At 55.2% G+C, this 15,896-nt stretch overlaps 1 protein-coding gene across 5 annotated transcripts in view; it reads left to right on the forward strand.

Annotated features, from left to right (window-relative positions):
• The window catches only part of RPS6KA2 (ribosomal protein S6 kinase A2), a 303,443-nt gene that overhangs the window by 247,128 nt on the left and 40,419 nt on the right, over positions 1-15,896 (forward strand). For all 5 annotated transcript variants that reach the window (XM_032338508.1, XM_032338510.1, XM_032338513.1 and 2 more), the window contains 4 exons: positions 2,439-2,476; positions 4,831-4,973; positions 10,295-10,365; positions 13,353-13,441. In XM_032338508.1, coding sequence (XP_032194399.1) covers positions 2,439-2,476; positions 4,831-4,973; positions 10,295-10,365; positions 13,353-13,441 — 341 coding nt within the window. The remainder of the gene's footprint in view (positions 1-2,438; positions 2,477-4,830; positions 4,974-10,294; positions 10,366-13,352; positions 13,442-15,896) is intronic.

The following is a 15,896-nucleotide window of genomic DNA, read 5'->3' on the forward strand; positions in this document are numbered from 1 at the left end:
TAACATCGTAGGATATTTGAGCAATCTGTTCTCAATTGAAAGATGAAATTCCCTCCAAAATCACAGTTTCCATTCAAGCTTTTTCTCATTCCCATGTCGAGCTGCCACAAAGCAGTGGGACTGGTGCACACTATGTTGGGTTCAGTAGGACTGACTGACTGTAGTCCCGAAGGCGAAGTCGCTGATTTTCTCACTCAGGATTCACTGTCCCATGAGACCATTGGATTCCACCCACCAAGGCCGAGGTCCACGACTGCCCCTGGTAGAGCCTGGTGGGACATCAGCTTTGGGCCCACGACAGCCCGTAGCTGCAGGCCGACTCATCACCGAGGACTCAGAAAGCGGGCTTGCAGCCCAAGCCCCACAGCCCTTTCTCTTTCATGGGCGCCGCGCTAAGGGAAGGACAGCTCTCCCGGCTGCCGTGTTTGCTGGACGTGCTGGTCGCTTACAGGAAGCGACTGGGTAGTGTGCATCCACACAGGATGCAGAGCGCGTCTGTCCCACACCAGCAGGACGCTCACATCCCGCGGGGCTTTGACGTACGACCCACAGCAGTTTGCCCCGGTCGAACATCACTGGCCGCACACGTCCATCAGTGTCCCAATAATTGCACAAGGCCCTATGTCCAGCGTCCCCACAGGGAGGAGAGTGGCCTGTCAGGTGCCGCTGTTCCCCCGGTGAGCGGCTGTGGGAGGCGGTACTCAGAGCTGTGAGCCCCGGGCTCCCGGGAGTGTGCTCCCTGCTTTGCTCTCGCCTTAAAGGTCAGAGGGATCTTTACAGCTAAAGATAGTAAGGTTTCATCACAGACTTGGAGAAAGAAGATTTTGTTGTCAAATAGAATTAGCAGGGGATTCATCTTGAAAGCTGCTCGTTTCTGGGCAAAGATTAAGTCAAATTGAAAAGCAAAGATGAAAACATTCACCTCTTTCTTGACAAATTGTCATCTTAATGATGCTCTCTAACATTTTCCTTCACGTTTCAATAAAATAGTAGGTCTCTCTCTCTCTCTCTCTCTTTTTTTTCTTTGTGATCCCATGGCAGATTTTTTTAATTGTGCTAAGAAAAACAGTAGAAAATTAGCACCTTTTTAAAAAAGAGTATTGCTTTTTTTTTTTTTAAGATTTTATTCATTTATTTGACAGAGAGAGATCACAAGTAGGCAGAGACAGGAGGGGCAGACTCCCCACTGAACAGAGAGCCCGAAGTGGGGCTCGATCCCAGGAACCTGAGATCATGACCTGAGCCAAAGGCAGAGGGCCAACCTACTGAGCCACCCAGGCGCCCCTAGAAAACGAGCACCTTGGCCCTTTGTGGGTAAGGCTCTGGGGCCGTCGCTGTGCGTCCACCAGTGCCGTCTGTTTTCCAAACTCTTTGCATCTTGCAAAACTGAAACTCTGTCTCTGTGAGATGCTCACGCCCCCTGCACCTCCCCACCCAGCCCCCGGCACCCTTGACGTTCTGCCTCTGTGGATCTGACCGCGCTAGGTCCCCCGTCTAAGTGTAATATACGTTTCCTCTGTTGTGCATGGCTCACGGCACTCAGCACCTTGTCCTTGGGCCCACCCGTGTGCTCGTGCATCAGCACGTCACCACTCGCCCTGTTTAAGGCGCCCGTATGAACCTCGAGGCCTTGCGGTGGTTTCTCTCCATTTCACTTCCTGGTCTCTTTAAGGCTGGACTGGCACCCCCAGGAGCTGATGGCACAGGATTTAATTACAGCAAAAATAAAGAAATGGAAGTCTAGGAGCCCTGGGGACCCTGAGGGCTGACAGCCTGGAATCAGGGCTTCCCCGGGTGCTGGCCTGTGTCTCTCGCTCTGCCCTGCCATGAGGGGCGCCCTCCCATAGGAGAGCAGGACGAGCAGGGCGACACGCCCTGTAGGCTGATGCTCTCGGTGTCCCATGCCGGTGGGGCAAACGCTTGCACCTATGACAAGGTGAAGCCCGCAGAGCGCCAAGGCTCCGTGATGTGGAGGCCCCAGGTAGCATAGGCTTCCCGGCAGGCCTTGGATCGGCCCCGAGAGGCAGGGTGGGGCTCACAGAGAGCTGGTGGGAAGAAAGAGTGCGCCCCTGGCCGTTGAGGGCCTGCCTGGATGAGGAGAACTTCCAGAAGCTCCAGATCCTCCCAGGCCAAGGCCGTCCTGGACCCTCTCAATCACATTCCTCACACAGGACAGTCTGAAGGGTTCCTGAACCTTCCTGTGGGCTAAAGGAGGTCTCGAACCTGCAGGTCCCAGCTTTTGCCTCGTTAACCCCAAACACCATGGATGTGAATCCACTCGTGACCCAGCAGAAGCTGCTGTAAATCCCGAAGCCCACGTCTGCACGCGGCCGGCGACTCCGTGCGGGGACCGCCCCCAGCCTGGCCCGCCGCGCCCCCAGGTCAGCCCCGCCCCACCAGGCTTCTCGTAAAGCGTCTGTTTTCTCCCTGTCTTTCAGCATCCTGTTGGACGAAGAAGGACACGTTAAGGTCACAGGTTCGTAAAACACAGCAGTGTCCTGGGGACCTCAGCTCGGCCCTGCTGAATGGGGGCAGCTCGGAGCCCAAGCCTCGTAGCACCAGCACGTGCCGACCGCTGAGGTTTCAGAGAGCTCCGTTCCGTTACGTTGGTGCGCGTCCTCACAGCCTCTAGAAATGCTCAGACTTACCAGGTTCCCTGCCGTTCCTCTCTCCCGGCCAAAGAGCCTCCCCTGCACACTCTCACCCTCACTGCTCCGTTCAAGAGTGATGACGCACGGTGCTGGGGTCACGGCAGATACCGGGGCTGTCCCCGTAGCGCGTCCCAACACTGTGGCCCCTTCCTGGCTCCAGGTACCTCATGGGAATTCACGTGGGAACCTGCCTTCCTCCGAGAACCTCACACCCCTCTCGTTGCCCCCAAATTAGATTGACCTGAGAACACACACCCCAGCTCCAGGTTACCCATTGTATTTACGTCCTCTTGCTGCTGTCACCATCGCCGCCGACCCGGTGGCTCACAGTAACACACTTTCTCCATCTTATCGTTCTGGAGGCTCCAGAGGGCCCATTCTGCTGCCTTGTCCAGCTTCTAGGAGCTGCTAACGTCCCTGGGCTTGTGGCCCCCTCCTCCCTGCGCAGCCAGCAGCACAGCATTTCTGAATCTCCGTGACTCTGCCCCAAATCCACATGAGGGCCCTTGTGTCACTGGGCCCATGGGGATAATCCAGGATAATCCCCCGTCTCAGGATCTGTGGCCCCGTCCCTCCCGCAGGACCCCTTTGACCAGTGAGGTGACCTGCTCACAGGTTCTGGGGCTTTGGGTGTGGGCGTCTCCGGGGGCTGTCCCCCACCAGCTGCTGTGCTGACCCCCTTCTGCCTCATGCCCGTCCATACCCGCTCCTGCCTGTCCCCCAGTCGGCCGTTCCCGCACTAGCACTCTCCTGTCCTCCCCTGGAACCTTGTCCCTGCTTCAGGGCACCTGGTCAACCCCTGTGGTTTTCTCAAAGCGTCCCTCAGCGCTCCTGCCGGAGACCTCGTCCTCCCCGCTCCGTGGCCCCCTGCGGTCGCGCTGCCCCTCTCTTGCCGGCCTGCCTCCCGCCACACCCTGTCTCCTCTGGGGTGGGCTTACCCCGGCTTCGTGGATCCCCGGGGCTGGGCGGAGTGCATAGTAACTGGCAATAAACATGGACGACGTGTTTTTTACATGCCTCTCAGTGCTCAAAGTTCGGTCTGTAAAAGCCTCATGAGCTTCCATGCCACATCCTGATTATGCCTTTCGGCGAGCCCTGAGCCCACCTGGCCTCTGAGGTCACGCCGTGGGGGTCCTGTGGCATGAGATGTAAGATTCTGTTAATGCTGCAGAAGTTCTCTGCCAGATGAGGAACTGAACGTGTCCCGTAGAAGTCACCCTTGTGCTTCGGAGCTGGGATGCGTATGTGGAGCTGCCGTGTCCAACTTACTGATCGTATGACTGCACTGGGGCTTTAGCTCTGGTTCAATAATCATGGATTCTGCTGTTATTATGACTTATCAATCGTAATGTGGTCATTTGCCGTTTTGGCCAGGCAAAGCAGCCCACCCCCACACTCCGATGTGCAGAGCGAGCCCCTCACACTGCGGGTGAGCAGCACCCCCGTGGGTGTCTGATGTCCTCACCCCGCAGTGGCCTCGCCATCCCGACGGGGTCCGGGAAGGAACGGGCGGATATCATCCTTCTTCCCAAACGTGCGGGAACTGAGGTGCCCGGCCCTTAGAAGCAGGGCGTTCCCTGCCTCCTTCACCCGCCAAGTGCGTGGACACACGAGCTTGGGGAGAAGGTGGGACGTGCTGAGGGTTTCTGGGGAAGGAGGGGAACGCACTCGCCGCGCACCAAGCAAGTACCCCGCGGTCCTTACAGGCTCACAGGTCTTCCCTGCCTGCCTCACCGCCAGGGACTTCCTTCCCCAGCAGCCTGAACCCCCCTTCCAGCCCCTTCCTTCAGCGCGACCCCTTCCCTCCCAACCCGCCCCCGCAGCTCCAGCCAGCGGCCTCCCCCCACCCCCGCCCACTGGCCCTCGGCACCAGCACGCCCGGGGCCACCTGCTGCGCCTCGGAAACAGCGGGGCTCCCGGGACTTCGTGTCGGTCTCTGCAAAACGCAGTTTCCTGCGGCTGTTACAGGTGCTCCGGGCTTTTCCGATTCCCGAAGGACCTTGAGTTGAGGAATATACCCATGGGGGCGTGAAGCCGCCTCATCCGAGGAGGGTGCGGTGGCCGGGGCAGAGCGGGTGGAAGTCACGCCGGCGACCCAGAGGCTCGTGGGTTGGGCGTCTGCGGGAAACAGCCCCGGTGCTCCCCGACTCAGGCAGTGCCCTGTGCTCTCTCGCTTCAGACTTCGGGCTGAGCAAGGAGGCCATCGACCACGACAAGAGAGCCTACTCGTTCTGCGGGACGATAGAGTACATGGCGCCCGAGGTGGTGAACCGGCGGGGACACACGCAGAGCGCCGACTGGTGGTCCTTCGGCGTGCTCATGGTAACGGCCTCCCCGGTCCGAGGCAGCGTCCCTCGTCCCTGCTCCCCAGAGCACGGTCCCGTCCCCAGGGTGGCTCAGAGGTCTGGGAAGGAGCAGGGCAAACGGGGCCTGAAATGCGCACAGGCAGTGTGTCCCGGTGGGACCCACGGACAGGGAGGCCACCGTTCCCCGCAGCCTCCTCCCCGGCCCCCCCGAAATTCCCACCCCCCCGGGGAAGCAGAACTGGGATGCAGGTAAGGTCACACGCGGATTGAGTCAGACCTTTACACTGAACGTGTTCACAGGCTGAGCGTGAAGGTGGGAAGGGATGTGGGGTTTTCGTGTTAGAGACTCTTTCTTCCGTCAAACCCAAATCCTTCTACTTGGTTACAAAAATTAACATGAGCCAAATAGACATGGAGCGAGACATTTTTACATCTACGTCGAGAGACTTGAATTTGCTTTAGCTCGTGCCTGCTCCCCGACAGACCGCCTAGCCCGGGGGATTCTGGGGCGGCGGCTCCTCCCCCGTCCCAGCCGGCCCCTCCTCTCCTCCGTGCTCCCCGTCCGTCCAGCGACCCTCCCAGCCGGCACCGCGCCGCGGCCCTCCGCGCTCCCCGGGCCCTCCGTCCAGACCAGACTTCTGACGCTGGGAGGGTCCCTCAGCTGGCGTGAGGCCCGGCCCTGTGCACCCCAGCCCAGCTCCCGGGTGTCCCAGGCCCAGCTTCCATGAGTCCAGGCCACCTGCCTGGCCACCACTGCACCGGCCTCACCTGCTGGAGGCAACCCCCAGGACCATGGCTGCAGGGGGATTCAGAGGCGAACCTTAGCTTGGTTCTGTCTTGTGTCTTCTTGGCACTCTGACCCGTTGCTGTTAACAGTCCGTCATCTTCTGTTGTGAAGACCCTTCTCAGAGCGTTTCCGCAGCCCAGGCCTTCCCCCGGCGCCCCATGACCTTGCACATGGACTCCCATCACAGACAGCACTGCGCAGGCTCCGTGAACTCTGTGCCCCGTGGGGGGCAACACGGCTGTGGGCTCCCTGGCCTACCCTCCACCTGGGTCCCCTGCCCTTCCTTGTCCCAAAGCTACAGGAATGCTCTGGACTTTGGGGACTATCACACAGAGGTTGGTTCTTGGCTTTTCTAAGGGAGACCTGGTTCCAGTGACGGTGTGGCATCGTTGACACCCCGGGACTGTGGGTGCTGGGCTTTTCTTACTGAACTGGTGGCATCATTTTTGTCGAAAGAACCCACAGTCGGTGTGTCACAGCAGCTGGGGGAGCCCGTGGCGCAGGTTCCGGCCCTGTGGTTTCCGTCGGTGGCCGGCGGCAGGAGGAAGGCTCGCGGCGGAACTCGCTCAGAGTCTGGAAGACGCTTTCGCGTTTCATCTGAACCAAAAAAATCTCGACGTTACATGAAGAGACTGTTCTCTCCAATTCTAGAAGTGGAAATAAGGCTCTTCAGTGACTGGTTTAAAATCATATCATGGCTCTACAGCCACATCTACATTTCGTCCCGGCCACCAAGCCCTTTGGCCCCAAGGGGCACGAACTTGCAGCCAGATGTCAGGATTCCTGCGTTCGGCACTTCCTGGACGACACCGGGAATGACTTCCAAATTGCCATTAGCAACGGAGGGATGGGTCTAGTGTGGCCTTTAGTGTCGTGTCTGAGCTTGGCTGCGGAGGGAGGTCCGCTGAGGGCCTGTTGTGTTTACACGGTGCCCTCCACTAGCTTCGTTAGAGGCGGGGAGAGCCATGGAGGGGGCAGCCTGACGTACGAGCTCCACGCTGGAGGGGCCGCTGCCCATCCTTGTGTTTCTACACTGAGGAACTACACCCGTGTCCTCTGATGATCCCCAAGTGCCCTCCAGAGAGATCGTATGAAGACACCTACATTGATGGGGGAGATCCTCGTCCTGGAACAAACTCGACTGTCTGAAGTTAGGTACTTGTAACTGGACAAGAACGTAAGCCCTAGTGAGGGTTTCCGTTGCCCCGGCAGGGCGCTAGCATCTCCACGCTGGTCTGGAGCGCAGTCTTCAGGACGTTGGGGCTGCGTTCCGTGTGTGCTTAGGAGGCCTCTCCTGGGTGCTGCGGTGTCACGCAGGACGGCACCTGGTGTGCTTCTCCCGTTCTCCGGCGCCGCACGTGTTGGATGTCCACCGCAGCCGTCTGTGCGGATCGTCCGTACACAGCTGCACACCCAGAGCTGGTTCGGGGCTGCCGTCTCCAGCAGCCCCATTTTCAGATTAAAATGCCGCTTGCTCTTGAGTTTGTGTTTAAGACTGGCCAGCCGAATGAACTCAAACTGTAGGCTCCCTTCTCTCTTCCAGAGAAGCTTCTCGGTCCACAGCTCCCGGCACCATCTGGGTTCCTCTGTCGGGGCCCCCGGGCTGGCCCCTTCCTTCAGGTTCGTTGGGTCCCTGTAGACAGGGTTTCAACCCCAGCACTGTTGAGGTTTGGAGCTGGACGGTTCTTTGGGTGGAGGCTGTCCTATGTGTTGTAGGGTGGGAAGTGGCATCCCTTCCGCCACTCTGGCCCCAGCCTCTCCAGTCCTGACCCCCAGAACTGTGCCCAGACCCCGGGAAATTTCCCCTGGGGGCAGAGACGCTCCCAGTGGAGAACCACTGCTTTAGATTCACCAAAACACTTATCTTCCTGGAAACCCCACAACCGCTCCCGGTACAGCTCCCCCGTCTCTTCAGGCTCCCTCCGTGCACTTCAGCGCCCTACCTTGAGCTGACTTGTGAATGCGTCCCCTGGGGCAGCCCCAGCTCCTGGGCTGGAGCATGGGACCCCACGGCAGGCCACGGTTTATATTCCTTTGTCCGGGAAACCTTGGCCAGTCTCAGTTCCATCCAGCGCCAGACCGAAACTCTTACTATGTTTAATGTCCCAGGAAAGCTCACCAGAAGTGCCCTGATTTACTGACATAGTTAAATACCGAGAAGTTTCTTATTGAGAAGAGTAATACTGAGATGATGTCCTTGGTCCTCGTGGGATGGGGAGGGAACCCTTCAAGGGGCTGGAAGCGAAGCTGAAGCAGAGAGACACATGTGGGCTGAGAAGGTCCGTGGCTTCCCCATCATCACCGGCACCGTCGTCATGCTCATCACCAACCGCACGTACGCCGCTGTGCCGGGTGCTCACAAAGGGCTCAGGACTTCCCACTGTGCTGCGTGGGGAGGAGCGACGTAGAGGCAGGTGGGCAGGCCGGGGGAGAAGCACGAGGGAGCGGCTCCTGGGCGCCGTGGTCCAAGCTGAGAAGCAATCAGTAGGCACATGTGTGCGAGTTGCTGGTTGAGTCGCAGTAAACAGTTACCCGGCGCGCAGACTTCCGGACGGGCTCCGTTCCTGTAGCCCGAGCAACCGCTTCCTTGTTTCATGTGGCCTAAAGGCATTTCCTTGAAACGGAATCTCATTCATAGTAGACTCAAGGAAGGAAGGACAGAGGGGAAGAGAATAGACCCAAACTAGGAAGAGAAGGCTCTTTGCTAATACGATTCTATTTTCCGAGGTATTTTAATTTCTGGGATCAACTTGCAAACTTTCATCCTGTCTTCGGGAAGGGCAGCTTACCTGTCAGTGCGTTCCACCTTTCAGTTTGGTCGTGTTTGTCTGCTTTCCCATTCTCTCCGGACGCTCTCACTCCCAGTGTTTATGACTTCCGTCTTGACCGATCGCCCGCGGTCTGTTCTGTGCGCCCTCATCGAACGAGTGAGCCCGGGACAGACACGCAGCGAGCAGGAACCTTTACGTTTCTTTTAAAATGTTACTTTCCCAAAGCAAACCGAGAGGATTCGTAAAGCCTTAACCACATGCATTTCTTTAATTTGTGATTTCACTCCTGATAGTGCATCGCAAGGAAAGCTCCAGATCTTAGGAAAGCTTTTAGGTACGTTCCAGCATTACTTACAATAGCAGGAAATTGGAAGTGTTCTAAGTGTCCAGCAACAGATAAACGTATTTTGGTACATCCACATAGAAAGTGATATGATGAAGACTTTATAATCAGTATGGGAAGTTTTTATCTTATTCTGTGAAAAGTGAGTATATAAAACCATGTTTAAAAAAAAAAAAAAACAGCTTCACGAAAGAACTAGAAGGAAATAACGTGTTAATTGTGGCTTTCTTTGAGTAATGGGACTCCAGGTTATGGTTATGGTCTTTCTACTTCGATGTGTTTCCCAAGATTTTCATAATGCAGAGGAAAAGTTCTATAGAATAAATTTTAAAGACACAGAGAGATGCCATCCGTCAAAATCAAAAGTAAGGCAAATGTAATAAGATCCTACAAACTCCTGCACTGAAGTTGTTTGCTTATACGTAGACCTTTGAACAACATGGGGATGAGGCGCCGACCCCAGAAGGTCGTCAGAAATCCACGTGTAACTTTTGACTCCCCTCAAAATTAACTAACAATAGCCTGGTGTTGGCCAGAAGCCTTACAATAACATAAACAGTAGATTAATCCACATTTTGTACATTTATGTATCACACGCTGTATTCTGACAATATGTAAGCTCGAGAAGAGACAGTGCTATTAGGAAAACCGTAAGAGCAAATGTATTTACAGTATAGGACCGCATTTAGCAGAAGGAGACCCATGCACACGCGTGGGTATCTCACAGCTGTGCTGTTGGCGTCTGTGCTGTTCACAGCTCTGCAGTAATTTGGAACGACATGAGGACACGGCCGGGGACCGAGGCTGTGGCCCGATTCAGTTAGATTCGGTGCCCTGTGTCCCGGATGGGGGTTTGGTGGTGCTGCTGCTGCGTTCCTTCCTTCGGGAGGGGTCAGCGGTGCGCTTGTCATCAGGGGCTTTGTGTGAGAGAGAAGTCTTGCTCGGGAAAGGCTGACCCTCAGTCCCGTCTTCATCACGGAGCCCATCCTGCCAAAGGTCCACTTACTGTTTTCAGTGCGTGGCAGCCGGTATTGGAGATGTTTTTGGTGCCGTCGTGTCTTCACCAGATGCTCCAAACGGACCAAGGTCCTTCTGCCCTGGTCCCCTCAACAGCACCCGCCAGAGGAGGACGGGGTCCTCCACCAACCCCGCAGAAGCTGCCCAGCCCAACCGCCATCCCTTCACACCCGCTCTGCCTCCGCAGCCCTCAGCCCCTCCCCCACTGCAGTCTCGTTACTCCTGGTGTTTCCCGCCTCCCCACTGAACTCGAGGCCATTGGGCTCGCTCAGGGACACCGCGTGTGTCGGCCAGCAGCTCAGCTTGGCGCTTCGGGATTGGGATAAGTGAACTTCGGTTGCGTTTCGCCGTCCGGGCTCTCTGCTGGGCCACCCGGGCAGTCTGGACCCTCACTCTCCCCGTTCTGTGTTGCTCTGCAGTTCGAGATGCTCACGGGATCGCTGCCATTCCAGGGCAAGGACAGGAAGGAGACCATGGCCCTCATCCTCAAGTGAGTACGGGACGCCTTCCCTTGCAGACCTGTCCAGGACTCGTTCGTGGCTTCTGATACCGGAGCTTCCTTGTGGGAAACCCAGGTCCTCGAGTAGGCATTAGCAATCGCCATAAGAAGCATTCTTGGCGTTTTAATGACAGTGGACAGAGTGAGTGGGATTGCCGAGGGGTCCTGATGATGTCTTCCACCGCAGATAACATTCCCCACCAGCGAAATCTGCTTACGTTGTCCAGTGCAGGGATTTTTAGGTGTGGTGATGAGTGACCTTCACAAAGGAAGCACAGATTCAGAAGGGCAGCAGGAAGAGGGGCTCCAGAGAGAACGAAAGAGGTTGGTTCCTCTTTCTTTCTCTACCTCTTGACCCCGTTTGTGCAGGTACCCGAGCTCTCTTGCCTGACGTTGGCAGGAATCTTGTTGCCCATGTACCAGAATACAAACAAGTTTTCTGTTCAGTTCTCAGGAAGAGTCATTTACTATGCAAATGCATTTTGCTCTTAGGATTCTAGAAAGAAGCCTAAACCCCGTGCTGGTCTCGCTCTAACACCTCAGATGTGAGCAGGCTCCTTCTAAGGTGATGTCGGACGGAGAGATCTGGGAGAGGAAACAGGAGCGCGGTGGGGGTGGGGCGCCGCTGGGGGACGCGGACACCCCAGCTCCAGATCGAGGGCCCCCTGCTGGGCGAGGACGGGGACTCCTGCACCGGAAGGACACGCCGTAAAGCCACGGGTCCTCACAACCAGCTCTCTCAGACGCAGCCGATGGACTTTTGTGAAAGCAAGAGGCACCTAAAAAGCTTAAGCTTTTGTAGGTCACCCCATTGTTTAAACGGAAGGAGAGAAGTTAGTGCAGGAAACCCCACAGAGAGGATTTGATCAGTGTCTTCCGGTGTCACGCGACCTTTGTTGGACCGACATGTGCACGGCTGCAGTCTGTTGTCTGGGGTTGGCTATTTCTGTTTCTCTTAATGTTAAGGGGGAACAAGAGCTTTACTTTTTCTAAAAGTAGAATCATTCCCTGCAGCTAATCCCGGGTGTGGACTCCTGACTTGTCACTTTTCACTTGGGAGCAGATGAGCACTTCTGAACCGGCAGCATGTGGCCCCATGGGTCCTAAAGCGTGATCTGAGGATCCCCGGGGGTCTGACGCGCTGCTGGGGCCTGCAAGCCTGTCCTGGGGCTGCTCCAACGGCTCGGCTACTGTAGATGATGCCGCTGTAAACGCAGGGTGCATCTATCCCTCGAGTTCGTGTTTTTGTAATCTTTGTGCTCAGGGACACCTCGCCGTGTCCTTGCCGGATCATAGGGCCACTCTAGTGTTACCTCCTGAGGAACGTCCACACGTTTTCTAAAGTGGCTGCACCAGCTTGCTCTCCCACGAGGGCAAGAGGGCTCCCCTTTCTGCACACCCTCCACATCTTTGCCCACTTGTTGTTTCTTCTGTTTGGGGTTTTAGTCTTTCAGACAGTGTGAGGTGACATCTCACTGTAGTTTCAGTTTCACTTCCCTGATGACAAGTCACGTGGAGCATCTTTGCATGTGTCTGTCCACCATCTGGTTTTTCCTTTGGAAGAATATCTATTCATGTCTTCTGCCCGTTTTTTAAAATTGTCATATTTGTCTGGGGTATGTTGAGTTGTATGTGTTCTTTATGTATTTGGGGTACTAACCCTTTGTCAGATGCGTCAGTTGAAGACGTCTCCTCCCGTTTCGCAGTTTGCCTTTTAGCTTTGTTGGTTCTTTCCTTCTCTGTGCAGAAGACTTTTGTTTTGAGACAGTCCCAATAGTTTATTTTTCCTTTTATTTCCCTTGCCTTAAGAGATGTATCTCCTAAGGCAATGTTGCGAGGGCCAGTGCCAGAGCTTACTGCCTGCACTCTCTTCAAGGATTCTTTATGGTTTCAGGTCTCACATTTAGGTCTTTTATCCATTTTGAGTTTATTTTTGTGTGTGCTGTAAGAACACAGTCCAGTTTCATTCTTCTGCATGGTGCTGTCCGGTTTTCCCAATACCATGTATTGAAGAGATAGTCTTTTTCCCGTTGGCTATTCTTTCCTGCTTTGTCAAAGATTAATTGACCATATAATTGTGGGTTTATTTCTGGGCTTTCTAGTTTGTTCCATTAAGCTATGTGTCAATTTTTGTGCCAATACTGTACTATTTGGATGACTACAGCTTTGTAATATAACTTGAAATCTGGAATTGTGATGCCTCCAGATTTGCTCTTCCTTTTTAAGATTGTTTTGGCAATTTGAGGTCTTTTCTGGTTCCACACAAATTTTAGGGTTTTTGTTCAAGTTCTGTGAGGTCCCAGATTTTTCTTCATGGTACTACAACAGATTGAGCAGAGACAGATAAAAGGATCTGGCTGTTGAGCACCTGGTGGCTCAGTTGGTTGAGTGGTAGACTCTTTGGTTTCAGCTCGGGTCATGATCTCAGGGTCCTGGGATCAAGTCCCGCATCGGGCTCTGCACTTAGTGCTGAATCAGCAAAAGCTTCTCTTTCCCTCTGCCCCTTCCCGCCCCCCCCCCCCCCCGCACACACATGCTCTCTCTCTCTCTCTCTCTCTCAGATAAGTCAATCTTTAAAAAAAAATGTCTCTGACTGTCTGTCATTTAACCCAGAAGAGATTCCCAAAATGTAAACAAGAGCACTCTTCTAGCCAAAGCCTTTGTTGTTATTTTGGAAAACATAATTCAGTTCCATTAAAAATGTTACTTACGTTAATGAGATTTTTATTGTTTATTTTTAATGTTTGTATTATTTTTAAGTGAATTATTAAATAGCTACTATACAAATTTCTCCCGTAGAACCCACATAAACAGAAGCTCTCTGATGCCCTCCGTGACTTCTAAAGTGTGAAGGAGCTCTAAGACCAAGAGTCTGGGCGCTGCTGCCCTGGGTGTTGATGCGGACCGAGCAGGACCCCAGAGTGCCTGAGAAAACTCTGGTCATCCTTCCCATCCCAAACTCCAACTCTGTTTTGCAGAGCCAAGCTGGGCATGCCGCAGTTCCTCAGCATGGAGGCCCAGAGTCTGCTGAGAGCCCTCTTCAAGCGGAACCCGTGCAACCGACTGGGTAAGAGTCCCATCACCCCGTAGACGGCAGGGGCTGCCCGCCACCCTGCTCCCCTCTTGTCTGGCTACACGTTTGTCCAAGCTCACTGAAAGCGAAGGCCCTGAAGCAGGGGTACAAATACTGTCTGTGTTCCTGCTCCAACGCTCTCCAGAACCCAGTCGCTGGCCAAGTCCTATGGGCGCTTTTCTGTAAGTCTCTGTTTCTACACAAAATGGTTCCCTTTTAGAACCCCATCAACTAAAGACAGAACAGCTGAAAGCTCCTTCTTATTTAGTCCCTCTTAAATGAAGAAATCTCAACATATATTAAAATCAAGATTTACATGAATGTTAACTAAGTACTAACACATTTTCAAAATAATTCTTTGCAAAAGTTTCCCCTAGTTGCTTTTCAGCGGTGTTTCTCCTACAAATGCATTCTTGCGTGGACCGCCCGTGAGTCACCCCAGCTGCTCCGTCGTCCTTGCCCACTCGCGGGTCCTCACTTCTCGTTGTCACAGGCGCTGGTGCGTGTGCCCAGCACAGTGACACGAGGTCAGTGACGCGGTGGCGCCTTCCGGGCGGAAGCAGGTGCCATGCAGAGTGCGGGCTGCGTGGGGACCTGGAGAACAAGGACACAGGCGTCGGGTTTCCGCCCACAGGGTGGCAAACACTGGCTGCGGAACAGAGTGCGGGGCCTGCTCCCCGCCACCGTCATTGTCGCCGAGACAGCAGATGGGGCGACATTTTAACACTTTGGCAAAACCCATCGATACTTTAAACTGTATACAATGCTTTACCCAGAAATTTTACTTCTAGAAGTCTATCGAGCATGTAAGTTACACGTGTTAAAAAAATACTGGTTGATGATCTTTCTGTTTAGCAAAGACCTGGAGATAAGGTGACTGTCCGTCAGTAAGGACACAACTGGGTAAATTACGGCACATCTGTACCAGACGTGGGGCACATTTAACGGAGTAAGCAGGGGCCACCTGGGTGGCTCAGTGGGAGTCGGCCTCTCCCTCTGCCTCTGCCCCTCACTCATGCTCGCTCCCTGTCTCTCTCTCGAATAAATAAATAACTAAATGGGACCCGCTGTCCCCGGTGTCTCCACCGTGACGCAGGTGACATCTCGGCTGGGTAATCCTTTCTCAGGGAGGACCATCTTGGACTGTAGGATGTCAGGCAGCATCCCGCTCTCTCCCTAGACGCCTCCCTCCCGCCGCGTAGCAAAGTGAACTGTGTCTGGATGTGACCCTGGGTCGGTGCCACCACTGACCCCCGGAGACCCACTGCTTTGTAAACCCTGCCTGGGGAGACGCCCAGGATGGAGCCACCCACATTGATGAGTCTAAACGGATCCCAGAGCCGGTGTCTGCCAGGGGGTGTGGGGAGAACTCTGTGGGCCCTGCCCCGACAGCCGCCTCGCACAGTCCCCCAGATGGCATCTGTTAAAACGACTGCCGTCCGATGACTCTGAGCACAGCCAGCCAGCGTGGTCACTGCACACACCTTACAGCCCGCCCCAAACAGAGCCCCAGAGCCCAGGCCCTAGAGGTAGGGGCCGCTCACTCTGGCCAGAGGCCTTCTGTGACAGCAGCTGTGGTCACTGGGCTGCCGAGCCACCGGGGCCAGCGGGGATGGCAGGGAGCCCTGGGGTCCAGGCTGGGGCACATGGCGGTCTCCACTGGATTTTGCTCCACGCTGACGTTCAGAGGCCGATCGGGCGTATGAGGGTTGGAGTCACGATTTGGAGGAACCTTGAGTGAAACAGAATTCCTCCACCTTGCTGTTCCCGTGCACCTCAGCGAAGCCCCAGATTGGGACCTGAAGACGCCAGCTAAGAATCATCCCGGGCCCCCCCATCCTGGCTCTGACCAGGGCAAGGCCAGGCCCGATTCTGAATGACCCAGCTCCAGCGGGTGCCGTGCCACATCCCGGGGAACTCCCCTTGCGTGGTCCCTGGCCCCGTGTGCCCCACAAACAGCAGCTCCGGAGAGTCAGAAGGTCCCGTGCTCTCTCCACTGTATCTGTCGTGGGGCTGCCGCCAGCAAGGCCCCCGTCACCACAGAGCCACCCTGTCCTGCGGGTGAGGGTCACGGGGACAGCAGGAGAACTCGGCCCCAGGAACACAGACGGGGAGTTGGGGACCTCCATTAGCCGCTCCGTCCGGGAATTGCTGTCTTGCTGCACTTTTATCGAATCCCATGGAGCCTGGCCTGGGGGGCTCCCCAAGAGAGAGCAGGCCCTCCCCTTCATCGCTCTGCTTTCCGGGGAGGAGGTGGCCGCGCTTCTTAACTGTGAGAGGGAACCAAACAGCAGATGTATCCCTCGATTTCGTCTGTTCACCGTCACTCCCTCTAATTTGTCTCTAAAAGCCACACCAAGATCCTAATTGTTTGCCAATTGCTGATCTGACTCTCCGGATCGTGAATGAATTGATTACCTTTCATTACTGTCTCCGTCCGAGTGGGAGC

This window comes from Mustela erminea, chromosome 4 (assembly GCF_009829155.1).
Source record: "Mustela erminea isolate mMusErm1 chromosome 4, mMusErm1.Pri, whole genome shotgun sequence".
Taxonomy (NCBI): Eukaryota; Metazoa; Chordata; class Mammalia; order Carnivora; family Mustelidae; genus Mustela; species Mustela erminea.